Source organism: Desmodus rotundus, chromosome 7 (genome assembly GCF_022682495.2).
Source record: "Desmodus rotundus isolate HL8 chromosome 7, HLdesRot8A.1, whole genome shotgun sequence".
In the NCBI taxonomy this organism is placed as follows: Eukaryota; Metazoa; Chordata; class Mammalia; order Chiroptera; family Phyllostomidae; genus Desmodus; species Desmodus rotundus.
In genome coordinates this window covers 82,114,854-82,142,573 of record NC_071393.1, presented here as the reverse complement: position 1 = coordinate 82,142,573, position 27,720 = coordinate 82,114,854, and the positions used below count along the sequence as shown (strand labels likewise).

Genomic DNA, 27,720 nt, shown 5'->3' with positions numbered 1-27,720 from the left:
AAAACTAGGACTAGAATCCAGGTTTTCTACCACCCTGTCCAATGTTTTTCTTGGCACTTCAGAGTCTTTTGAGGTTTGTTTGGTTTTTAAATCTTATGTGGAAGCTATCATGTAAAACTGATTAAGTTTAGAGCTGTTTTAATGGGACCTGATCTCCAAAAACTGACCATCTCCACCCAACCCTTCCCCGCCTGATGGCTCTGAAGCAGCTCCAAATTGTACCTCACTTGAAAGCCACCTGCCTGAGAGAGCCCTGTCCTCTGTCCTGATGCCTCTCTCAGGTGGGTGCTTTAGATGTACTAGGAACAGGACTTTGGAGTCAAATAGACCAAAGCTCACAGTTCTTTGGTGTTCAGATACTTATTTATACAATGGGAAAATGATTCCCGGGGCTGTAGCTTTTCCTCACTCTGGGGCACCATTCACAATGTATTCTGTGCTTTGCACTGGGCGTTATTTCCATGGAACACAAGCCCCGTGGGCTTGCGTAAAACAATGCTGGTACGGGGTCTAACTCAAAGAACTTCTCTCAGGATCAAATGACATAATATATGGAAAGTACTTGGTACAGTGTCTGACTCAAGGTAGATGCCCAAAGAATCTCTTTTTGGGAATTGGGGAGGAGTTGGTAAAGTTATTAAAAGTTGAGATGAGGAACTGAGAAAAGACAAGTGATGTTTATTACCTGGATAGACATCATCATCTGTGAATGATCTCAAGAAGCTTGCTTCTTAACTTGCTATAAAAATTATTATTATTTTTTTGCCAGGCGGTTTGAAAAATGATCCAATGATACTTCTGTTCTATGTGTCTTATAGCCAATTGCAAACATTTAAATTATAGAAAGTCATTCTACATTTGTACCAGTAAATGAATAAAATCCCAATTTCTGACAAGTCTTATAAAATTCAATGACAACACTTAGAAGATATATTTACTAACCTTCAAAGCCCTAAACTATTTAAAATATTTGTTTCAGCTGATTCCAGAAATTTCTTCCCTGTCCTGGTTTACCACTATTGTGCCTTTGGTCCTGGTGATAACTATGACGGCTGTCAAAGATGCCACAGATGACTATGTGAGTATTTGCTTTTGGGGAGTCCTGAAGTCTGTTTCCATTGTGACCTCTCAGAAGTAGAACATGGAGATTCATTGGAAATTGTTGAATGAAGGTCTTTTGGTAAACATGATATAAAACTCTTTTGTTATTTGATGATTAATACAAGTCATAGATTCAGCGATGATTTGAATAATGATATTTGGGAAAAATGTCTGACTTCCCCACATTATCTAATCTTTGAGAAATAGTACTCATTTAGATGCAAGAATTGCCACAGTTTGGCTTTAAAGGTCTTATTCATACAGACATGCTTCATAGAAGAACGAAATGGTCGAGTAGAAAGAAAGGAAGAGAGGAAGGAAGAAGTTTTGGAGAAAGATACCTTACCCCACCATGTTCTAGCAGTGTAACACAAGGCAAGCCACTTCTCCGGACCTTTCCTTGCCTGAATAATGTGGCCAATGACATCAGCACTGTGGGCAGGACAGAATGAGATGCTGTGTGTAAGGCACTTGATGCAAAGCCTGCCTCACAGGGCGTACGAAATTAATGCTTGTTCTCTGCTCACTTCCTTTCCTGGCCAGTTCCCCTCCGAGCCTTCATAGCTATTTCTGAGGTAGAAAACGTCAAGAAGAGCCAGCCTGAGATGACCATTTCCAGTCCTTCCAGACTGTCTGTTTCAATGCCAAGACCCCCTTGGCAAAGCCTGAGCAGGAGGGAGAGTGGCCCCATCTGAAGGCCCAGAGAGTGGGCAACTCAAAGTTCAGGGAGTGAATTCATTGGTATTTTTCTGTGATGCCCAGCTAGTCAATTTAGGGGACTATTTTCAGGTTAGATACAGATGTGACTAAGTACCAAGTCTCCTCTGTCTCCACTGCAGTTAATGCTTAAATAGGCTTTTATTTTGTGATAATATGTGCTGGTTCAACAACCAGATATCTTTATGAGGCAGGGTCTTGGCACAAAAAAGATGTCACCTAGAATGGGGGAAGCCTGGACTAGGATTAATAATGAGCAAACCATTTACAAAGGGTATGGAAGAGGGAAAGCACAGGGGATACTTACATGGATGGCAAAAACTACCTCTCAGCAAGAAGGGGCGTAGAAAGGAAGCCACTACCAGACCTGAAGCTGTAGCCGAGGGCTGTTTGCAACTGCTGGGGCTTCCTGTAGAGGAAACAGCCACTGATAACCCAGCTGGAAGGAAGCCAGGGAATTTCACTTTCCTCTGGTACTCTGATCTCTGCCAGTGCCACCTATTGGCCAAACCCAGCTGGAAGCCAGAGGGAAAGGACAACACAGGTCAGCTTCCTCTGGCGCAGGGCGGAGTGGAGAAGGATGGGTGTAGATGTGGAGAGACAAGTGGAAATTATCTAGCATCCCTGTCAATTTATGTAGCTAGACAAAATAATTGCTTCCATTTCTAATGTTCTATTGGTGGGGAGAAGATTGTATGCCAATGATGGGCTGACTTAATTTACTCTTCTACCAGTATTATCAACTCTTTCCACGTTAACAAATGCTAAATATCTTATCCTTCCTGGTAATACCAAGTACTTATACCTGGCACTCAGTGTAATTGAATGTACTGGGCACAGCATAAAGGAAAGATTAGGATGGGGTTGGGAAGGATATTGAGAAGGGAAGGATGGATTGAAGCATTCTGTGTATTGTGATATTGATATAATATTTGAATATTTTCATAAGGAGAAAACACTAATCCTGATGATTATGATCTATGAAATCAGTTTCATGTTTCCTGATACTACTAGCCCTTGTTCATTTAGGCTAGTTGTTTGAAATAACACCTTATACTTTAGCCTAATACTATCTGATCTTGATAGTTCATGTAGAAAGTCTTATATGAATGGCTGCTAATTTATGACTTTAGTAGAGGGCTCATAACATTTGGATTCTCTGAGCAATAAAAGATGTTTACATTACCGGGATATACAATAAGAAATAGGATCACTTGGGCATAAATACACACAAATCCACACCAAATGTGGTTCAGTATTGTATTTTGATTTTTAAAAATACTCAGTACTTGATAAGATCACTGTTAACAATTAGAATTTCTAGAGAATAAAAGCACATATTGTTATAAGTACTTTATCAGCTTCAAAGAAATCCATAAAGCAGAATGAATGATGTCCCAATGAAGACATCAGAATTAATGTATGTTTTTCTCTGGAGCTATGAGGCAGAACAAAAGGCAGATTGTCTTCTTAGAAGCAACTGAAAATGTGTGGAAATTGGGAAGAGCATGTGGCTAGACTCATTCCATTGGCGATGCCCAGAGCGAGGTTTAACGAGAAGGGTCATGATTCAGACTTAGAACACGTGGCGCTGGGTCCAAGGTAACCATGAGCTGTGCTCATTTTGGACCGACGGTGCCGTTGTTCAAACAGATGAGCTCAAAGTGCCTTCAGTGTCCCTATTTGTGCTGACAAAGTATGATTTAATATGCTTTTTTCACAAACACTTTGATTTTCAGTTTCGCCACAAGAGTGATAATCAAGTGAATAATCGGCAATCTGAAGTGCTTATCGGCAACAAGTAAGAAATACGTTCTTTGGGTTGGGTTATCTTAAAGACTTCTGGGGCCACAAAACAGGTCTCGAAAATGGGTGGCTTCTTTTTTAGTTAAATGCATATATTTCTCTTCCCCTTTATTAAAAATTGCAATGTAAGTCCATTTTGTGTTTATGGTTCTTTTTAATGCCCAGCAAATGCTTATGCTAGACACCCAGCTTCTACTTCAATCCCTTTGGAGTTCCTTTGGTGGAACGCAGACACATCATGGCCAGTGTTCATGTCTAGATCTAACACTACTTGGAATCGGCACATATGTGATGTCTTGTATGTACAACAGATGTTTCATAAGTACTTGAATTATTTAATTTGGTAATTTCTGGGGAATATTGCAACAGAGACTTTGATACATTACTGTATTGAGTGATAGTGATAAGAATTTTGTATTCACTTTATAGCTGATTTTAGAATGAATTATCCACCATAGCACAGGTTTTTCATTGCTCTTACATTCATCAATCAATAAAGAAATATTTATGGGAATTGTTCTTGAATCTGAGATGCTTTAAAATGTGTATTTACAAACAACAGAAAAAAACTCCTCCATAAAACTTAGCAAAAAGTAAATTTCAAATCTTCATTCCATTGTTTTTTACTCTCTTTCTCTTTGTCTTTTTTTTTTTTTTTTTGCTAATAATGAGAGGGAGAAAAGTAAGTTTGTAACAAGTCCTTCAGTCTGGCAGTCAACATTATCTTTCCGTGATTTTGAATCCTTTGGATAGTGAAGAATATAGTTTTTAAAGGATATCACAAAACAAATTAATCACATGAAATGGAAAGTTTCCTGAACGCTGCTTTCATTGTGCCCCCGTCCCCTCAGCAGTCTCCTCCTCCTGTGCCTCCTCTCCCTCCAGGGGAGGCCAATGAGGGCTACTGCCCTGGTGTGAATCCCAAGTCCAACACATCCTGCCAGGAGCACTCAGGGAAGCCTCCCATACCTGGTGGTGCCCACCCCAGTGGGACACCCACACAGCAGTCCCTGGACCCCCCTGGTCCTCTCTAGGCTTTTCATTTTACCCCGGGATTATGACCCACAGGTGCCAACGGCAGACCCACAAGCACTGTCCTGATTGCCCTAAGGTGAGGATGCATTAACTTCTGTCCGACATCCAGTTCCCCAGAGGCAGAACCGGAGCTGAGGACTCCCATCCAGTAGTTCACAAGAAAGTTCTCGTAGGGCCTCCAGGTGGAGGCCTCAGTGTCTGTCACTGCTCACAGTGCCACAAACTTTAGCTGCTAATTGGAGAGTCATTAAAAGATCTGCTAAGACTATTACTCCAAATTCATTATGTAACTGTACATGTCTTTAACACACTTTATATGAGATGGTACTTCAAGGTAATGAGACTAATTATCAAATGTTCCCAGGGAATTAGTTAAAACTGCATGACTTGAGAAAGTCGAGATATGCAACAGTACAGCTCAAAGCCACACACCACATTAGCGTACAAAAGTCACCACCTCTTAAGAGCTTGCTTAACCACAGAATTATTCAGCGTCAGGACTAAACTCATACTTAAAGTCTCTGAGTGTAAAACCCATGCTTTTAAACACCACACTACAGTGGCAACAATTCAAAACTTGCTAACAACGGAAAAGGACCACATGGTTCCAGGCATCTTTCTGGCTCATCCATGTCCCACCAGGATCACACTTGCGGAGTCTGTCTATAACTGTGGTTTGAGATGAAGATCAATTTTCTTCACCATGCACTTAACATCATTTTCTAAAGCAATCCAATATAGAAGAACTGTGTGTATTCATTACAATGTTAGTGATCACATATTTGGGAACCTGATGGCCACATGTCTCCCACATGTGCTAGCTAACATTGTAATTATTATTAGAAGTAACTTCAGTGTTACTTCCTTGTGGTTTTGTTCAGCTTTTTGTTGAGTCCTTATGAGGTAGCATCTCTGTAATGCAGTATGGTGTGAGGTTTTAAAAAGCATTGTTGCTGATGTTGTAAAGTAGAAGGGAGAAGCACATGTCACTGAGATGGAATATTCCTTAGGATTCAGTTAAAATCAGGCAATTTTAAAAAAATATTTTATTTATTTATTTCTAGAGAGAGGGGAAGGGAGGGAGAAAGAGAGGGAGAGAAACATCAATATGTGGTTGCCTTTGGCATGCCTCCAACTGGGGATCTGGCCTGCAACCCTGGCATGTGCCCTGACTGGGAATCGAACTGGCAACCCTTTTGTTTGCAGGCCAGTGCTCAATGCACTGAGCTACACCAGCTAGGCAAGAATTTTTATTTGTAAATTACCTACTACTGTGAACTCCTGAAGAGCACCTCTCTTAATTACATCTGTGTCCCTTGAGCCTAGCACAGTGTCTATTAAATTTGCAAACTGAGCAGCAATTAGTATCCTCGCTGAGAGAATTTACCAGAAGAGCTTGATGTGCCAAATTTTGCTGAGCCCCATCATTAGACAGTTCCCATGGCTGGGATGGTGGACTTTGCAGGATGTTCTCAGGCTATGGAGACTGGCTTTTCACTTTTTGGTTTTTCAGAAGTTGGAGACATCACGCGGGCTCAGATCTGAGATAGCCCAGGGAGTTTTGAGTCCTCCTTGGAGCTGGTGGTTGTTGAGGATGATGTTGGTCTCTGACTAGACCATCACTGTCTTCCTGTGTTCACGCCCAGCTCCTGTGTACATCCTGTGTACATCGCTCCTAAGGGCTTGCACCTGCCACTTTCTTCAAAGCACTGCCCTGGGGGGGTACTGGAGCCAGTGTTTCACTGCAGCAGGAGTAGGGAAGATCAGCACTTCAGCCTCAAACTGAACAAGCTCTGAGGTATGATTTGCACCTCTGGAGACCAGGCTGAGGATGGGACTTTGCCTGCAATCACACTCCTGCGTGGCTTTTCCCCCTCCCTTGTGTTGCTTCTCATTTCCCTTACCAGTTTCTCCCCTAAGTACTTTCTTGTGAACCTGTGTGGGAGTCCTCGGCTCCGGTTCTGCCTCTAGGGAACTGGATGTCGGATAGTAGTTAATGCATCCTCACCTTACGGCAATCAGGACAGTGCTTGTGGGTCTGCCGTTGGCACCTGTGGGTCACAATCCTGGGGTAAAATAAAAAGCGTGGAGGGGATCAGGGGGGTCCAGGGACTGCTGTGTGGGTGTCCCACTGGGGTGGGCACCACCAGGTATGGGAGGCTTCCCTGAGTGCTCCTGGCAGGATGTGTTGGACGTGGGATTCACGCCAGGGCAGGAGCCCTCATGGCCTCCCCTGGAGGGAGAGGAGGCACAGGGAGGAGGAGACTGCTGAGGGGACGGGGGGCGCAATGAAAGCACCATTCAGGAAACCCGGGTCTCTGTAAGTGGCCACTGTGTGACTTTGGGCAATTAATTTTTCTTTTGGGCTTCATGTCTCCCTCTCTCTGTGCTCAGAAGCAAAGAAGGTGGGTAGCTGTTTTCCCAATACATGTTTACTGAGCAAATGCTGTGTGTGGGCTGCAGTGCTTCCACACATAACTCTCATGAAACCCCAAGGTGTGGGCAATGCTGCCTAATTTTAGACACAGAGATTAAGACCCAGCAAGGGAGTGACTTGTCCCGGGTTCCACGGCAAGTACAGGTGTAAATTAGACTTCTACCCAGTCATGAAGCGATGTGTAGGTGTGAAATCGTGGTCTGCTCATATCTTCACTATTTATTTTATATTTGAAGGGCTTTGTATACAATTATAGAAGTATAAACATAATTACATAATAACTGTATTATGTAATTACGTATGTAGCTTATATGTAATGTACAGGGTTGGCAGAAGTAACGCATGCTTGAGTGTGGTTGGTAGGGTAATAATATGGATATAATAATTTATAGTTTTAATTTGAACATTTCACCTAAAATATCAGATGGTGTGCTTGAGTGTGATATTGTTATGTTACAGAATTACATGCTTATGATTTGGTAATAAAAAGGGGGCGTTATTGGTGCCGGACCCTGTGTATGTGAATAAACATACGTAACTGTACTTTCAGTGCGGGGGGCATTGCTCACCTACGCTCCTAGCACTGTGCAAGCTGTGATGGTGACGGTGCACACTGTAGACCTCAGCCACAAAATACTTCGAGGAGGAAAACCCTTTATCATCTTTCTTTTCAATTGCTTTTTTGTTTTGTTTTGTTTTGTTACTCACATTCCTTTTAAATCAGAACTAATCTTCTGCTTCTGCAATCTGTTACCGTAGGTGAAAGGGCTTAAGAAATAGGTGTTGTGCTAGGCTTTGGACAAAATCTCTGGGAGGCTTTAGTTTTAACACCAAGCAGGAGGGGCACGATTCCATAGAGTCAAAGTTGAGGAGACTGCTGAACAGGAAGTGCACACTCTTGGCCCAGGCAAGACGACATACGCCTGCTGCCGGAACCTGTGCGTGCCGGTAGGTGCTTCAGTGTTTGATAAGAGGAGGTTCCCCAAGTCATGCCAACGTCCTTGGCCGCAGTGGGAGCACCGGGGCAGGTGAGGGGCTCTCAGAGGGCAGAGGTCATCTAATCCGGTGCTCCTCCACCTGGGCAGCGCATGGTATCGGTGCCCAGCCCAGCCACAACCCAGAGCGATTACAGGAGGGTTTTGGAGGCAAGGCCCTGGTGCTTTTTAAAAGTTTCCCAGATGAATCTAACACGCAGAGTTAAGAACCTGTAATGACAGCCATCTCTTTGCCCCTATCTGTATCTTTACGCCTACACCTCACTAATATTAAAAGACATGCAAGAAAAGAAATGCCATTCATTTTTAAAATGGTAAGCACAGTTTTTCATATTAGAGCTATCCTTCTAAAGGAATAACTCTCTAATGCTTATTTACATTTATTTCTGTGTTCAAGCTCAGGTTTTTAGTGAAACATTTGGCCAATCAATAACTACTTTACTATGTTTTCCTTTCCTTCAGAAATTCAAATTTTAATTTTTCCCATTTTTGTCTTTTTGTTCTCCATCACATGTATTGTTCTCAGAGCTGAGTCACTTGTTGACTTCAACATATTTATGCCACTTCCAATATTTGTTGTTCTAGCTCATCAACATTTCTAGTCATATGGGTTTTAGAATAGAAAAGGTGTGTGGAGGTCCTTTGCTACCCAAGGAGGTAGCCACTAGCCACGTGGAACTGCTGAGCACTTGAAATGTGGCTGGTCTCAAGTAAGATGTGTTGTAAATATAAGGTACACATACCAGATTTTGACGACTTAGTACCCAAAGCAGGATGTAAGATAAGTCATCAATAATTTGTTATATATTGATTCAATTTCAAAATTGTAATATTTTGTATACAGTGGCTTACATAAAATATATTAAAATTAAAGTTATCTTTTTAAAAACTCTTTTTGAATGTGGCTACTAGAGATTTTAAAATTACCTATGTGGCTCGCACTTGTGACTGGCATTCTATTTTCACTGGATGGCACTGTGATATGGACACCGGCCCTCAGTGTGCGAGGCCTTGTGGCTGAGACGAGACAAATTCAAATGGACTACCGAGTCCTGTGGAGGAAAAGGGACCGCAGGGCCACTCTCTCAAGGGGAGAGCACCTCAGAGGACCTGGGCCACTCTCTCAAGAGAAGAGTGCCCCGACCTTTTCCTTGACAGGCTTTTATTGCTTTTCTGGGTCCATTATAAGGAGGATGGTCCTCATTTACTATGCACAGGTTTGCTTTAGGTGGTTACCTTTTACAGAAAACAAAGGAGAGGATGTTGCTAATTACATCAAAAAGGAAGGATATTTGCAAATGTAAAGGGAAAAGTGGTTGAACTGGTTACACTGGTCCTTGGAAGGTTTAGCATAGATTTTAGGAAGTTACTTTAAAGATATGCAGTAAACGTTTGCTGCCTCAATTCAGGGTGAGGGAGTTTTAGCAAAAAGCAAGTCCCATAGAGGCCTAGGTACGATGCAGGCCTGATTCCCCACGGGTGAACCTATCTGTGGGCGTGGGTCCTGTGTGCCAGACCTCACTTTCTACTGGCCTCTCCGAGTGGGAGCTGGGCTCGAGTGGGAGCTAGGCTCGTGCCACGCAGAACGGTCTCCTATAGCACTGCTTTATACAACAGCTTTAGTTACAAGTGAGAGAAGCAAGCAGAGAAGAAAATGAACTCTGCTATGACTCTGGCCTCCTGATTCTCAGCTCTGGATTCCCTGTTCGAATCTTGCAAGCTGCCAGCATTATGGGTTGTATAACTATTCACAAATAGAATCAGCACCACTTTTGCATAATATTTTTACACCCCTGACATTTTCTGAACTTATACTTCTGCATGAGAATAGTCTGAGCTCAGATGCTTCTGTGCAGTTACCCTGCTCTCAGTCAGGATATTTCCTGGACACCTCTAGACTTCAGATTGCTCTTGACCATCAGCTTTTTGTGCAAGATATTCCACTTTATACCTTCCTGAGCATTGGTGAATTTGGCTCAAATATTCCAGGCTCTTTCATAGAATGCTCCCATCAATCTTATTCGATCATTTTCATTTGGAAACTGTGTGTATTTATAGGGAGAGATAAGGGCTTTCTTTCATTGCTGCAGAGTATTATCTGCACTATTCAAGCTTGATATTCCTAGATATTATTCCTGCATAATTATGTGAACAAATACACTATTTCAATAGAAACAAATTTTCTCTTTGCTTAATCAGCTTTTCCAGTTTGAAAGATAACTCCCACTGTATATTAAGATAGAAAATTTTGTTTCATTTTTCTTAGCATATAGTTATTTTTCCATTATAAAAGTAGCATATGTCCATTAAGAGAAATTTGGAAAATAAGAAAAAGTAGAGGGAAAAAAATAACATTCACACTTTCACTCTCCAAAAGCATTGCTATTTTGTTCTATGTCCTTTCTTTTTTTCTATGCCAAGATTTCTTATAATTGTGTGTATATATATTTATTTTTTTGTTTCACTTCACATCATATCATCACCGGTTTCTAGTGTCTTTATATTGTCTTTGTACACATAATTTTTACAGGCTGCATAACATTCCGTTAAATGCATGTCTCACAATTCAGATAAGTACTTTCTTATTGTTTGATATTTCATCTGTTTTTAACTTAAAATATAGTTTCTTGACCTCTCTGAATTGATAGAGTACCCTTTTTCCTAAGACTGGGTTTTTGTGACATATTTATAAAGCTTACCTAGGAAGATTGCATTGCACCCATATTTCCTATATGAAGGAAACAGAGTGGGAAGCATTGTTACTCAGTCCACCCACAACAACCTTTATCAGGGCCCCAGGGTGTCAGTGCGAGCAGGACCAGGCTGGATACAGTGATTGAAGCCAGGAGGTTTCAGTCTCATCAAACACGGGTGTTCCTGAGTGGGTGGCTGTTAGACTTCCAGGTCTATCTTTTTCTTAATCATGTAAAAAAAAAAAACCCCAAATGTTCCACTTAAAAAAAATACGTTAGTGACTAAATTCCCAAACATCAATAATTTGAAACAGTGTGAATATAAGTTTTATATTATAATTACTAGCTACATAGTGCTCATACGTAAAATACATACATCAGTTCTGGTCTGCAGAGTTCCTAGAATACATTTGGGCAGTGACTGGGCAGTGTGACTTGCAGACCCTTCAGGCAGCTATGATGGAACTTGCCCTCTTCTTTGTCCTGCCAGGTTTGAGGTATGTAGACTGATGTCAAGAAGTCTATCATTTGCTGCTGAATTCTTGGAAATAACTTACCCAGGAGAGGGGGAAATTCATGTATGGCATTGCCCTCTTCTGGATTTGATCCAGAATGTCAGTCTTGGGTGAGAGTGGATTCTTATTACTAAATATGCTCTTTTCCTCCTCGGGCACCTGCAACAAAAATACCAAAGATCACTGAACTTCACGCATCTGAAGCTGACACTACTTAGGGTGTCCGTGTGCTTCTTGTAAGCTGTGGGGGAGTGTGAACACGTGTGGTCCTGGGGTTCTATTGATCACGTGGGAGAACTGATGAACACCGAGTTGAGTTACCTTGTCTTCACCAGGGCTTCGTTGGCTTGCAGTTTGAGTGGAGGCCTCTGTGGTTAAACACAAGGCAGAGCACCAACTTCCTGAGTTTTTTTAAATCTCCAGCCCACCCAGATAATTTGTATGTTAATGATGGTACCACTGGGTCTACAGGGGAGCGATTTGAGGTCTATTTAAAGAGACTGCGTATTTGAAAGGAAAATTGAGGGAAAAAAACATCATTCTTTTTCTTTTAAACAATGTTAATAAAACATACCATTATAGGCTTAAATGACAGTGAGTTCAAAAGGAAGCTGATGGGAGTAGTCTCAGTGGTTTTTTCAGAGGAAGTTGTTTAAAAATTAATTTAATTTCTAGCTTATGCTACTAAATCACAGAAAACATGTTTGAAAAGTAGTGTCACCCTCAACAAATTAATTTCAGTTTCTTTGGTCTTGGATTGATCATTTCTTGGGCAGTTTCTGCGTGTCAGCTCTGCAGATGGAAGTGTCCACTTGCCAACGGCTGGTTTCTGTGTGTGAGCCGTGACATTGTTAAGGCTCTTATAAGTGATTTTCCATTGTAATCAATTACTATGGTGCATAAATATAACTTTTTAAAGTGTTAAATTTCTAAATGGTGACTATTTCCTCAAATGAGGTACATCTTGAAATAACAGGAAATTATAACATTTTCAAAACTCTGCACATGAGCTTTTCAGTGGCATCTTCTAATTTCTTTTTAAAATTTATATAATCCAGATGTTAGTTGCTCCCTTTTGCTCCTCTTAAAGCTCTCTCACTGCCTCCCTCCCCTGCAAAGCATTAGAGAACAAGGTAGAGTTGAATGAAGATTTTGTGGGGTTATACCTGAGGAGTTTTATTTTACGTACTTCAGAGCAAAATATGTGGAATCCCCTGTTAACGTTTTCCTTCCTCCAAGTTCTCTTTCTGCTGCCAGCATTTGTAATCTCTCCCTCCATTCAGTGCTCAGTGTCATTGGCTCTAATCCATTTCTTTCAATATTTAGGGCCCCTCATATATACATGTATCTCCCTTTTATTGCTCAGAGTGGTTTGGTTCTTCCTTGGCTCTGAAATCAAACCCATCACAGCGGCTCACCAAAATAGCAGATTTTTCTGTAGCCAGGACCCACCTATGCATGACAAAGAAAGCTTAAACTACACCATGTTCTATGTAACATTTAAAACTCGATTCTCTTCTTTAAAAAAATAGGTTCGCTGTCATCACAGGGAAGAGATCTAGAATTTCTTTTGAAAGAACAAACCCATACTCAAACTACAAAGGCCTTAGGGTTTCATAATGTAAAGCTCTCCTAAGATCTTAAAATATGCAAGATAAAAGGGATTATAATATTGCAGGGAGCAAAGTTGGTGTCAATCACAGCCCACATGTTGTCTATACTGAATCAAACAAGTGTTTTGACAGGATTTGCTCATGAACTGCTTACTGTTGATTAAGTGCTTACACATTTCTACTACAGGGACATTTAGCTTTAAATATCCTGGGATAATACCAGTGGGTTAATTTCTTCCATGCATTTTAGATTGGTATATTATCTATACCAATAGGTATGATGTAGGTGGAAAATTAAGACCAATGAAAAAAGAGTATGAAGGAAATATAGAAATTACTGTTGATTCTAATACCCAGCAAAGAGAAAACTCCAATGAACTTGTGAAGGCATTTTATTGCTCCCTCTCCTCCTCCATTTTTGCTTTCTCCTCTTTTCTTATCCTTTCAAATCTACCAAAGAATAGTCATTTAAAAATAATTGACATTTTACTATATCTTACTGTCATGGTTTGAATGGTGCCTCCCTCCCCCCAAAGATACGCCCATTGGAACTCCAGTGTGTTCTTTGGAAAAAAGTCTTTGCATATGTAATTAAGTTAAGGATCTTGAGATGAGGTCTTCCAAGTAATCCAATCACAAGTGTCTTTATGGGAGGAGGAAAGAAGATGTACAAAGAAGGTAATGTAAAGATGGAGACAGAGACTGGAGTTAAACAGTCCCAAGTCAAGCAACGCCTGGGGCTACCAGAGGTTGGAAGTGAGGCAGGGAACAGATCTTTCCCCAGAGCCCACAAAGTGAGTGCCACCCTGATGACCCTTGATTTTGAACTTCTAGCCTCCAGAACTGTGAGAGAATAAAGTTTTGCTGTTTTAAACCACCTAGTTTGTGGTCATCTGGTGTAGCAGACCTAGGGAATGAATGCTCACTTGCTTTCAGCTTTTAGTTGAGAGGTTCTGCTTGTTTATTTTTTTACTCACTAAACATTTATTAAATGCCTGCTATATATCAGGCAAGATGCTATAGGCTGGGCATGCAAAGTTAAATAAAACATAATTTCTGCCCCAAATATAATGCAATCATACATATATGGTATGCCATAGGCTTATCTCTAGAATTGCCACAATACTCTTAGCATCTTATTGTTTTTAATTATGTGTAAGGTGGGTGAGCAAAGTGACTCTTCTCATTAGGAATGTGCATCTTTTGAAAATTGTTGTCAGAATCCAGGCTCTGCAGACGAAACAATGCCAGGTGGCAGAGAACTTTAGCAGGCCTTGGGAACCTGGCTGCAAATGGTGCTTTGAAACTGTAACTCAGGGACACTTGAAACCACCTTTAAACTTGAGTGGTGTTCCCAAACACTAAGATCCATTTCCTTATTCCATGCCAGGAATTTTAAAAATTATCTCTGCTTGTTGATTTCTGGCGAAACTTAGATGTGCAATAATAGAAGAAGAAAAACAAAGAGGCGCAGAGAGCATAGGAACTAACAGTAATGATCTTTAAATTAGATCAAAAGACTCAAATGCACTTTGGAAATTTGGGGGCTGTAAGAGTCTTGTCAACAACACGCGAGAAGGGAACTCTGCCTGTGGCAGTGTGGCCCGGCGCTAGAAGTAAGGGGGAAAGGGAAAGTGTGATTGGGGTGGTGATGCTCACAACATTGCGGAAGGAGGAAAACGGACTCTAATGATGGAGCGAGGAGAGATTTTGAAGATGTGAAGACAGACGATAGCATTTAAAAATGGAGACTATATATGCAATAAAGTTTGCTTTCTGTAAGCTTTAGAAAAGAAGTGAGCCTTTATTCAAAATAAGTGCTTACTGGATTTTAAATTTGACTAATGTCCTGTGGTAAGCCCAGCATGAAGAAGTTTGAACAGAGAGAAGAAAAGTGAAGTATTGAGAAATTGAATTCAATTAGAGAAGGCTTCTTGGGAGAGAACAGAGGAACATCAGTGAGATTGAAGGGATTATGCTGGCAACTAGGGATGAATTTTATCGGATCATCTAATTTGCTCTGTGCGTCAGTCACACATATTAAGACTGCATCAGGGACATGAAGTCGAAGTCTCACGGGGGCGCTGAGAGTAGTGGCAGGGTCCATGCTGACCACGTGTCCGTCTGTCACTCACCTGTGGTTGTGTGACACTCCTCTGCACTGGCACTATGCTAGATACTAGGGAGACAGGGATTCATCAGGGATACTGGAAGACCCCAGCCTTCCCTCAAGAAGCCTGGAGTTTAGGGGAAGAGGTGGACAAATAAACAGACTATTACATAGCAGTAAGTGCCGTGATGAAAGGAAACCTGAGATGCTGTGGAAGTGCTCGCTTGGGAGGTCCCCACCACAAATTGGGAGGGTAGTAGCAGGGCTATCATTGTCTCAGAGAAGGAGTTGGCTCCCAGCAAGTATCAGCCATTGAAAAGCTAGTTGAATGATGGGGTGAGAGAGAAGGGAGATAAGAGGAGGATTAGGGAAGGATTCAGGCTATAAAAGATGACTAACTCCTCATAGGTTTATTGCAGAGGGAGGCTAAGAACATGCTGGCTGAAAAATACAGATAGAAAAACTAGCATAAATTCATCACTCCAGCTATGTGCTCTGATAAAATGTGGTCCAGCTATGACTGCTATCTTCATGTATAGACTACTCATATAGGACTGTTGAAACCTGTATTGTCCTTCTATACCACGAGGCAGGAGGCTGTTGGGGAAAGCCCACCAGCCCGGTGTCAGAAGACGGAGGTCTGGTGCTGGCTCTGTTACTAATTGGCTGTGTGATTGAGAACCATGGACCTCAGTTTTCTCAGCTGTAAAACAAGGGGGTTGGATGCTAGTCGTTTGCAAACTCCTCTTTTTCCAATCAGCAGAGCCCTTTCAAATGAAATCTCGTATGGAATCCTAACAAACAGAACAGATACGAGCGCTGCTCAGGATGAAAGTGGGTGGGGGGTTCCAGAGCATGTGTTCTTGGCTGCCCCCTCATCCTCTGTGTTGGCCCTTGAGGCGCCTCCATGGATATCACTGGACTATTTGGTGCTTCTCCAAATGACAGCTGAGGACTGCCTGGGTCCAACCTACTGGGGCACAGATTCTTAGCCTTTTCCCAGACCTCCAGCTTCAAAATCTCTGGGTTTGAGGCCTACAACTCTATTTTGATCAGCATTTAGTGGAATTTTTATGCACATTGAAATTTGAGAACCACTGGGCTAGACATTTCAAGGTCCCTCCCAGTCCTTAAATAGTGAGACTCTGACTTCCTATAGCGTTGTTGTCCTGATGAGGCACCTGAGAAGGGAAGTCAGAGACTCTGTAGGATAAAAATATTGAACAGATAATGGGAGGTTAGAAGTGTAAGGGTGGATATGATAGTAATGATAATAAAATAATAATAGATGAAGGTGGAAGAGGAAAATTGGACATAAACAATTAAATCACAGAATGGATTAGGGAAAGAAGAGAGCAACCTTAACCTGGGGTCTTCCAAAATGAAGATGCTGTATTTCAGATGGACAAAATTGTAGCAAAAAGTGTCAGGAGATAATTTCAAAGCGTGAGACTGCCAGAGGTAATGCCCTGACCTGATCTTCCCACAGATCCTGTGCTCACTTCCATCACAGCACACAGTGTCTTAAAGGTCTCCTTCCCTTTCATTTATTTGTCTTTATATGCTGATGTTTGTTAGGTGCTGGGAATACAGCAAACCCAAACAGGCAAATAGTCATGCTGAGTAGCGTTTCATTACAAGCTGAGGCAAGAGTGCTGCTAAGGACAAGATTATGAGAGAGGGGGAGAAAGAGAGAGAGATTGATTGTTGATTAGGCAAGTGTGGGTGATGGGCTGGAAAGGAGAGTTCCAGGGAAAGGTAACAGCATGTGCGAAGGCTCTGTGGATGGGAGGAGGATGGGGTCTATGAGGGACTGAGTGGCAGAAGCACAGAGTAAGGCTGAGAGAAGAGCAGTGGGACATAAGACTGGAAAAGCAGCCAGAGGCCAGAACCTGCCAGACCTTAAAGACATGATAAGAGTTTTGGTCTTTTTCCTAAGAACAGAGGAAATACATGGAAGGATTTACCTTTGGAAAAGCTCATGGCTGCTGCTTGGGGCCAAACAACCAATGGAGGGGGGCAGGGTAGATGTAGGCAGGGGGTAGTTGTCTATTGCTGTACTTGTCTGTCCTTACCCTCTTGGGAGTTACTAGAGGCTGAAACAGTCTCTGAATTCCCATCACCTAAATGAACAGTGTCCTGCATGCAGATGATGCTCAATAATTATATGATGGATGAGCCAGATGCATTTAAATGAATTCAGTAAATCATTTTGAGGGAAGATCAGAATATCTTTTATGTACATCCCATTCCCCTTCTTTCTTCCCTACAATTAATGTGGGGCAGGAGGAGGTGTCCACATAGCACATGTTCTGTGAACATCATTGTCTGCTGTCATTGCCACTTGAGATTGGTGTTTGCTGTGGGGCATTTGCACACGAGACCCATCTTTAACCCAAGTACTCTGTGTTACTGGGAGTCTCCCTGATGTTGCTGCACCTGAATGTGCATGGGACCCTGGCTGACATTTAAAGAAAGGGAGAGGATTAAGTCCAGCTGGGCTTCATTTCGAACTTATCAGAGCTCAAGGTAGTGTTTGAAACAATGCATGCTGTTTCTTTTGCAGCTACCCCCTGGTTGCAGCATGTCAGGAAATAAACATGTGGGAACCTGGACAGCCCTAGACTCTTGGACAGAGATGCAGAGATGGGCTTCCTTGTTTCCACATCAGACGTTTGCCTCCAACTGGACTATTTGAATTGCCTGGCTTAACAAATCCTGTTAACCCAGCTTGCCTCATCTGGTCACCTTGCTCCTTACCCAGCATTTCTGTTTAGACGTATTTTCCCCCTTCACACTGCTAAATTTAAGGCTTAATTTTCAAATCAAATGCTCATGTGGCTGGTTGCCTGAGAAATCACATGCGGAGAGCTGAGAGACCCAGGCAGGGAACTGTGCCCTTGCTTCTGGAGAGCGGGTCTGGAAACCATATGAATTGTAAATAGTTTTCAAATGTAAAAAAGTAAAGCTTTCTGCCAAAAGGAGAGGGCTGAGTTTCTCTCCCCCACACTTTCTAGACTCAGTTATTAGGTATCTGTTGAAAATTACTGACCTCCATCGTACAATCTGCTTACTGTCTCCATCAGCTGGGGCTGGATGAGCGGGATTTAACCCCCTTGAGGACTCAGCTCTGCCAACACTTGCTTTATTAGAAATAGGTTTTCGGGTCACAGCTATGAACCATGAGTGAATCTGTTAGATACATGATTTTAAAGAAAATTTGCCCTCTTTCACTTATACTTTCTTCTGAAACTTGGGTGACAGAAATAGGTTAGCATTTTAAAAATAACAGTGCAATTTTCCAGTAAGAGCAAGAAAAAGAATAACCAGGAAAAGGGACATGGCTTCCTTTATTTGCTCCCCACCCAGTACCTATTCATGTTCTGCAACATCACGGCCCACATCGAGAGATGTTGTTCAGAGAATGTCTCGTTTTCTTTGTTGTGCATTCCTTTCTTACCTGAGCTTTCATTATAGAAAGTAGTTCCGTACGACTTTTTGTTGTTGTTGTTGCTTTTGGCTTTAATTCTTGTGGGTGCCAAGTCATGGAGACACTGTCACTTTTATTCTGTATTGGCAAATATCTTCAGATTCCTCTTGTTCTCCTCTCGTATTCCAAATTTTGTCCTTTTTTGTATTGGATTCCTCTTTTAGGGAAAAGAAAATAAAAACTGGAGTTGAGATACAAAAAATGATAGGAAAACAATATTCAATATGGGTCTTTTAAAGTAGAGAACATTTTAGAATACTTAGATGTCTAAAGAAGTAGAGATCATAGCACAGCTTATGCAAATAAATAAGCAAAGGACCACAGCATAAGTGCTTAGAATTGGCAGGCGCATTTGTTGATGTTCAGTTTCAAATCTGGTATTGATAATGTCGAACTGCTCAAATGGTACCTAATTATTGGCCACCATCTCTGGCATGAAATCTCCCAATGAACCAAGTTGAAAATATAATTCCTAGCAGTGGCTCTTGTGATTAGGAAAGAAATTTTAAAAAGAACAGCTTGCTTATACACATACTTAGATATATTTTTGCAGATTATAAATAAAACCTTAGGGCCTGAAACCCCCTGATAGCTAGAAAACGGAGGTCTTAGGGGAGTGTGAGGCCAGCCTGTCATTGCTCTGAAGCAAAAAAAATTTCATCCCGGAGCTGGGTGGAGCACACAATATAGAGTGTTTCCCAGAAAGCAAGTAAAAGGGCAAGTTTTTGGCAGAAAGGCTTCATTTTCCTAACAGAGAAAACCAGAATCTATTCCAGACAAAAGGCATCATCTAGATATGTCTGGGGAGCAGAAAATCCTAGAGTCTTTAGGATTTGAGAAAGGCCAGAGAGAAAGAAAAGGAACGCATTAGAAGGCCTTTACCACCCCTCTGGTCTCTACAACATAAGAAGTGGAACCCCCATTTGACACCGCAGTCTTCAACCCGAAGCTTTCAGCTGTTCCAGGGACGCATGGATTAGTGGTCTAGGAGGCGTGCGCAGCAGAAGTGCAAGGACCTTCACCAGAAGCTGAGGCTACCTAGGCCTGCAGGGTCTAGAACAGCGGATTAGCTTGGGAGCTGTAGTTTATGCCCTACGTAGGGGCACGGGGGAGTGTTACAGCTCCTGCTAAGCACCCCAGTTCTACTCTTAAAACCAGATACATGGCTGCTCTGAACTAAAGAGGAAAGTCTAGGTCTGTCTTAGCTCTCCAAATATTATCGTCCGTGTACCAAAGCTGATTAACACACCATTGCTGGTGTCATGGATTCACATTCTGTGGGGGAGAGAGAGAAACACGCGGGTAGTTTCAATGTAATTTCTATGATGATCAGAGTATTCATGGACTGCCACAAAAGTCCTCAAGTTTAGGGGTCAGACAAGTTTTCTGGAAGAGTCGAGACTTTAGCTAAAATTAATCAAATAAAAAGATTGAAACCCAGAAAAGTAAAAATTTCTACTTTTTAAATTTCTATTTTTTTAAGGAAAGCATTATCCCTTGTATTTGTTTGTTTGTATTTTGCATATATGCAAAGAAACCCATGCAATAGATATAATTTTGTTTTCCAGTTTTTGATTTTGTTATGATAACTCATATATGACATTAAAAATTTCTTGAAAACATTTCTAAGAGCTGAATAATAGATTGCTATACTCCCTCACTCCCCTATTGTTGGATAATTAACTTCTTTCTAATTTTGTTTTTAATGAACGCCTCTCACAGCAACATCTTTGTATGTCAATTTCATATGCATATATAACTATTTCCTTAGGCTATATTTCTAGGGAATTGAGACTTTGTTCTTTCAAAAAGATTCTTTTTTTTTAAGACTCTGTTTTTAAAAAAGATTTTGTTTATTTATTTTTAGACAGAGGGGAGGTTGGGAGACAGAGAGGGAGAGAAACATTAATGTGCAGTTACCTCTTATGCGCCCCCCACGGGCGACCCAGCCTGCAACCCAGGCATGTGCCCTGACTGGGAATCAAACCAGTCACCCTTTGGTTCTCAGGCTGGCGCTCAATCCATGGAGCCACACCAGCCAGGGCTAACAGAGTCTTAATATATGTTATTTTCTAGGAAGTTTGTGTTCATTTATTTTCCCATTTGAACAAATAAGTGTTTTTTTTCCACACCGTTGCAGCTTTGAATGTTACCTAGCCCAACTGGCTATGTATAAACAGGTGTCCTGTTGTTTAAAAATTCATGGTTTCTAGTGAAGGTGATTAGTTTTTCAAGTAATTATTAATTGTATTATTTCTCTTTTCAGTGCCTTGTTTATTTATATTCATTGTCTACTGTTGTTCTATAGTATTTTTTTGTGTTCTGTTTGAGAACTTATTTTAAATTTTCTCTTCTAATAAATTCCTCCAGTGGAAAACAATGACACCCTTGCATTCTGCACAGAGGTATTGCTCTAGGGTCTTTGCCAGCGTAGTGTGCATGCCGAGCAGAGTTTTCTAAGTGGGACTGAGTTGTGCTAAGTGATCAATGTTTCTAACAGTTTTCTTTTATAAGATAACTTATTTCAAAACGTATTCCTGCTAAAAACTCCTTAGTATCTCCCCTAACCGTTCCTTACCATCCTAGCATCTACTCCTATCAAACTTGCAGCTAGCACTTCTAACATTGTCTACAATCACATGGGTCTACTTGCTTTGCTTAAACCTGTGATGTGCTCTTTCCCTTCTCCCTCTTTCATTCACCAGGGGTCAGGTTCTGTGTTATCCACCTCTGGAAATCCCTCCCATATGTATTTCAGGCAGGTAGAACAATCCCTACCCTCTTTATGCCCCCACAGCATGTGCATGTTACCAGGCTGGAGTTAAGCATGGCATTTTAATAGTCCTTTTTAGGTCTCCCCATTGACTATGGGCCTCTTCAGACCAGGAACCACACTGTGTTTATCCCCAGTGCTTGGCTCACTGCCTGGCTTGTAGTAGGTACCCAATGTTTGTTGAGTGTAGCAGAATTTACTCACTCTTTGAACCAGCAACGTTAAGGACATAGATCATAATAAAGAAACCAGAAAATTAAAGACATGAAGGAAGTTAGCATCTTTGTGGATGGGCATTATATTCATACGAAATATAAATCAGCAGCACATACTTTGAGGAAAATGAATAATGCTTCTATTCTCTAAACTGTTATACTTTGTCCTGCAATGATTCCTCTTATCCTTACCTTCTTTCCGTGCTTTGCAGTTATCTCTGCTATACTTTCTCAGGGTCTTCCCAGCAGGTGTAGTTATGTTGAATTATTCACTTTAGCCCCAGAGCTAAATATGTTAAGCATATAGTATGAGTTACCATGTAAATAATAAGTCCATTCAAATATTCATTCAACAAATAAGTATTTAGTCCTTAATATATGCCAGGCTCTGTTACATACTAGGGATGTTACTGAACAATGATTGGGGTCCTGCTGCTTTCCACCACCCTCTAGGCAGAATTCCAGAGACAAAGGTTTGGTGATAAAGGAAAGGTGTCTTTGTTTGGTGATAAAGGAAAGGAGCAGTCCCTTAAGGCTATCAAGTCACAGTTTTAATCACTTAACCCTATCAATTAAGGCTAAACTCTAATACTTGAGTTCTCCTAGCATTCCCCCTATTAGTTTTTAGTTATCTTATTTCTCTAGGGTTAGTTTACAAATGAAAACAACATAATATACAAAAGCCACACAATTTTGGAAGAATGGCAGGCTTCTGCCTCAGAGCCTATTCCTTCTAGAACACCCAAAGAATAAACCTGCCACGCCCTGCCACGCCCAATCCTAGGCTGCACCCAGAGTTCCTTCCCATCCAAAATACCATCTGCTGGGAAACCCAGGCAGCTGGAGCATGATCATTTAAGCACGCTTGAGGAAGAAGAGCCTGAGAGCCAGACAGAACCATCCCAGGAGCCAGAGAGCCTCCCCTCTTTTTATTTCCATGCTCTGGAGACATTTAACTTCTCAGCCAACCCCATCCTAGATGGCTTACCATTACCTGCAAACTCCTACAGCTCCTCCCTACTTCTCCCTGATCTGATCAGATCTCTCTATATCTGGGATACAGAAATAAGCAGGACAGATGAGTCTATGCTCATAAGGAGCTTACTCTCCGGTTGAGAAGATAGACAATAAATGAAATGAAAATAAATAATTTGAAGACTTAAAATATAAATCAGAATGTACTATCCTTATAATGAGGTGCTTTAAAATAATAAAAGTAGTGAAAATACTTAAAAGTATACATTATTTTATAGTTTACAAAGTTCTTTAATAAATTTATCTTATATGAAGCTCATAGATGCTACGATAGATAGGCATTTAAATGTCGGTGGGTTTATCCCATTTTCAAGACATTAGTCTTTTTAAAAAAATATTTAATTAATGAATTTTTAGAGAGAGGGGAAGAGAGGGAGAAAAAGAGGGAGGGAAGCGTCAATTCATTGCCTCTCACATGCCCCCAGCTGGGGACCTGGCCTGCAACCCAAGCATGTGCCCTGACTAGGACCTGAACTGGAAACCTTTTGGTTTATAGGTCTGCACTCAATCCACTGAGCCACACCAGCCAGGGCTCAATTACTTAGTCTTATGACTAAAGAGGTATTCTGAGGGATTGGCAGGCACCCATTAATGTAGGTCATTGTGTGTATTTCCAATGATGGTCAACTTCTTGCCTCTGTCACATGGCTGATTGGGTGAACTTGCACCCAATTGGGTGAACTTTTATTCTAATGTAATGACCTCTTTTTACTACATTGCATCATTGTTGTTATAAGCAAGAGGTCAGAATTCTTCTCTTTAAGAATGTCAGTATCTTTAAAAAATTGATTCCAACTTCTGGTCTATTCTGAACAGTATTTTGTTTTTGCTTGTATCAAGATTGTCCCTTCAATGTCATCTTCAAAGGTCAGTGTCTTTACTATAAAATTTCCTAGTTCTTGTTTAAATAATCTGTTAGAATTTGTCATCCATGAATTTGAAATAACACCTTGGACTTTGTTTCTCCTCATAATTAAAGTTTCTAGGGTATGAAACCAATGGCTCAAAGAAAGACACTTCTTCCTAGACACTAGTAATTGTGAGCAGTAAGATTTATATTGGTCTTGGGAGAAATATGAATGACATAATGATTGAAGCCTCAGAAAGCAGAGATAGTACCTCAGAAAGCAGAGATATTTTACTCATGACCACAAGTAAGTCCTGATTAAAATCTCTTTGTTACGATGTTAAGGCATGATTCTGAGAAGCCAAGTCTAGAGGGACCAGAGTAATATAGTCCAGACATATAGTTTTCTGATGAGCTCATTGTATAAGGGGACAAGGCTGGGAATACCATGAGGAATGAAAGTTAATGCATCGTTTATTAGACAGTTTCTCTGGCCTATCAGTTTTCTTGCTGGGCTTTTGATGACAGCTCTATGGCAAGCAATCTAACACTGAGGTCATTCTCCTAAAGTACAGGTATTCTTCAGTGCTGACTGGAAGAATATCCACATGCTCCAGGTATCAGGAAGCCAAGATGATTTAATTGGGGTTATTTAATAACCAGATTTATATTTTCCCACTAGTCTCTAGGTTCTTGATAACCACAGTCTGGATCTAACTCCACTTGAGGCTCTGACACTCAGCAGAGTGCCGGGCTCGGAGTGTTCATTTTGTGTGGGTGGTGGTCTTGAACTCATTAATGAAGAGTGGCAGTACCACACATGCTGGTAGGTGATGATATAATTAAGAATTCTGCTTACATGCTGTCCTACTTCCAAGAAACTCAAAGTGATAAACATTATTACCTATTTTGAAGAAATATTTTAAATTTTTCTTAAAAAGTGTTTCAGATTTAATATGTCTGCAAATGTAGTAAATAAATAAACTCATGATATTCCAGTGTTATCCTATATGTTGGGCTCCAAAATTAGGAATGATATTTCCAGAAAACTAGGTTCTCTGACCAGAGCAAACCAGATCACACCACTAAGAGATGCTTTCGCTTTGTCTATGTTGATATGGCATGTATTATTACTTGTCATGTTAAGAAACTAATATTGTTTTTTTCTGCCTTTTGGTTCTGACATTTTATTCTCTCTTAACCTGGTTCTGTATTGAAAAGTTGACTTAAAATATCACTAGAGGCAATGGGAAATCACAATATAAGACTTCTACTCTGGTACCAAGATATTCAAGTTGGGCTCTCCTCTATTTGGGAGCTGTCTTCTTTTGGGGTGTTTTTAGAAAGAAGAGGTTGTTATCCACCACTGAGCTGGGTAGGAGCATATTCTCTGATTTCTCAAAATAAAGTAGGCAACTTAGATGAAGGGAAGGGTTGATCTATTCAAGCTAAGATGGTTGCTTGTAATTTTTTTTCATTGAAATATGTTCTTTGCATAAGGAGTATTCAGAAACAGTGATCCCACCCTCCCCATATAGACATTATTCTTAGGACATTCAGGAAGTCAGTGACTGTCTGTAGATGGTTTTTTAATGGAAATGTACTAAAAATGTATCTTCCAACTTCATTTATTAATCATTGGAAAAAGGAGTAAATCGGATGACCCAAAGTTTTACGAAATATCCCTGAGAAGTTTTAAAGTGGAGGGTGGGAGAACACAATGACTCGTGGCAGCTGCTCATACTGACTTTATAGAATTGAAATGGGAACTAGGGAGAGGTAAAATAGCTCAGAATTAAAAAAGGAGTATCCTAATTACGTGGCCATGTCGATAGCAAAACTGGGAAGCGGGCTGGCAGTTTGTACAGGATGTGCTCCTGTTTCACCCATATTCCCCTGAAACACTGCAGGATATATTTCCACAGCCGCTGTGGTTTCCCATTGCCTCTAGGTGGTGGGAAGGTTGTTGCCTGCATACAGCCCTCCACTGTCAGCCCTCGCTGGGAATTGCCCTTGGCTGAGAAGAGCTGTTTTGCTCAAGTTTGCCCCTTCTTGCTGGGGTCAGACTGCATCCAAAGGATGAATAATGCCCAGGTATCCAGCCTGGTCCCCTAGATCCAACTCTGAAGGGCATTCCATCTCCAGAGCTCTGTGTGGGGTTGGCTGAGCCTCTGATGCAACTGCATCAACAGCCGACTTCCTCCCTCTGCCCAACTGTGTTTCCTTCACTTCCCCACAGGTGTTAATCTCAAGAGTACTTGCCAATAAGTTTCTGGCACACAGATCTCCCTTTGAAACTGCTGCTGAGGAATCTGATCTTGACCTAAATAGCTCTGTTTTCTCCAGTCAATCTAAGGTATTTCCTTTAGTATTCATATGTGAGAGCAGGTGTAATAGTCTTCCTTTGAAATAATTTCTTCTGATTTCCTTGGGGTCTCATCATCTATTAGCCATCTATTAGTGGAATTCTACTAAGAATTTACAGAAGACAAAGGATCTTAAGAGACTGATTTAGGAGAAGGGTTTCAGTTCAGGGAAATGATTAAAGAAAGTACATTTTCTGCACAACTCTCAGTAGGTTTATACAGTTCAGGTAACAGTAAGTGAATTGATCATTCTGTTTTCAAAATAGGAAGGCTACCTTGTGCGTGTATTTCTGCATCTGACTAGTGCACAACAGGACTTATAAAAATTAAGCAAGACATCTGTAAGATTGATTACTTTTTCTCAGCAAATTGTTGAACTAATTATCCATGCTGTAGGACTACATCTTTCATTATCTCCCCTCTTCCCGCCCTTTGCCCTGGCAAAACTGCTGCGAGAGCATCTTCAACAGCAGACCACAGACCTCCCCTGTGATCCTGCCTCAGCACAAGCACCACGCTAATAAGGAAGGAATAGGAGGGAAACATCTGCATTCTTCAAAATAAGTAGATTCCAAAGATATGAGTATTATGCTATTCTCAATGTAATGAGATTCTGTTCAGCAGTCTATTGTTGGAGGATCAGGGCCAAGCTGTGTGTTTTACTCCAGCGTGACTCTGACAGCAGTGGGATTGAAGAGAACCAGACACTGCTGCTGCCCGCGGAACATCTGTGTCCTGGGGCAGGACTGCGAGTGGCCTTCGGATTGCCTGGTTTTCAACCCCGGGAGCCTGCACTACGGCTGTGACCGCACTCCTTCAGCTCCCAAGGGCCCGTTCTTTTTCTAAATAGGCAATACCTAAGTTCCATGGCAAACAAAGTAAAAGATAATAATAAATATAGGTTTATCAAGAGCATGAGCTTTGGAGACTCAGATTCTAGTTCCAGGTCTGCCATTTACATGTGACCTTGGAAAAGTTTTGCTTTTTTCTATTTTCCCTCCTCACTTAGCCTTTAAAGTACCTATATATAATGCCAAAGATTCATGTACGGAATGTAACTCACATAGTACACGACAGTATGCAGTGGAATGAAGCCCCCCTCTCACCTCACTTCTCTTTATTTCCTATCTCCTGTGGCAACCACTCAACAGTTTCTTGTGTGTCTTTCAAGATGTTTTCTATGCAGGTGTGGACAGAGATATACGTAGGTATACCTTTGCTTCAAAACACCGTTAGAATCTTTCTATGCATATGCAGTATTTTGTATGTGATCGTTTTAACCTAAAAATGTAACGTATAGAATATTTTATGTCAGCACATACAGACCTATCTTATTCTTTCCGTGGCTTCATTGTATTGCTTTGAGTAGAAGAACCATGACTGAACAGGCGTACCATACCGTGCCTGTCTAACCCTTCTCGGTGGGCACAGAGTTTCTCGTAGATTGCTAGTACAAACGAGTCTGCAGCAAACATCCTTGTACGACCTCCTCTGAGCACCTGTATGATCAGTTCTTTAAAGTGGGGTGTTTATATCAAAGTCTGTAGGCATTTAGATTTCATTTTTATACCTTGTTTTTTATTGTGTTGTTTTTCCATTACCATTTATCCCCCCAGATCCTCTTTCACCTCTACCTACCCCCTCACCCATCCTCAATCACCCCACTGTTTACATGTCCATGAGTTCTTTCTTCACGATCCCTCCATCCCCCCACAGCGGTTAGCCTTTAAATTTCTGATAGATTTGCAAAAATAAGTCACATATTTTAATTTCTCTAAACATCAGTTTTCTATTCTATAAAATGGGAGTAGCAGCTTAGGCCTATCTCATAGGGTGTTGTGAGGATAAAATGAGATAAAATGCATGAATATCATTGTCAGAAGTAGCAAATTAAAATATAAGGCATCCACCTATAGGTGAGATCATATGGTATTTGTCTTTCTCTGCCTGGCTTATTTCACTGAGCATAATA

The 27,720-nt window shown here is 41.1% G+C and overlaps 1 protein-coding gene across 12 annotated transcripts in view; it reads left to right on the top strand.

Moving 5' to 3' along the window:
- Window positions 1–27,720, top strand: part of ATP8B4 (ATPase phospholipid transporting 8B4 (putative)) — a 222,568-nt gene that overhangs the window by 79,876 nt on the left and 114,972 nt on the right. For 9 of the 12 annotated variants that reach the window (XM_024568257.4, XM_024568254.4, XM_053927684.2 and 6 more), the window contains 2 exons: window positions 980–1,078; window positions 3,558–3,619. In XM_024568257.4, coding sequence (XP_024424025.2) covers window positions 980–1,078; window positions 3,558–3,619 — 161 coding nt within the window. Of the gene's footprint in view, window positions 1–979; window positions 1,079–3,557; window positions 3,620–6,201; window positions 6,458–27,720 lie in introns of those variants that run through there. The other 3 variants (XM_071221974.1, XM_045201132.3, XM_045201133.3) reach the window with 2 other exon arrangements.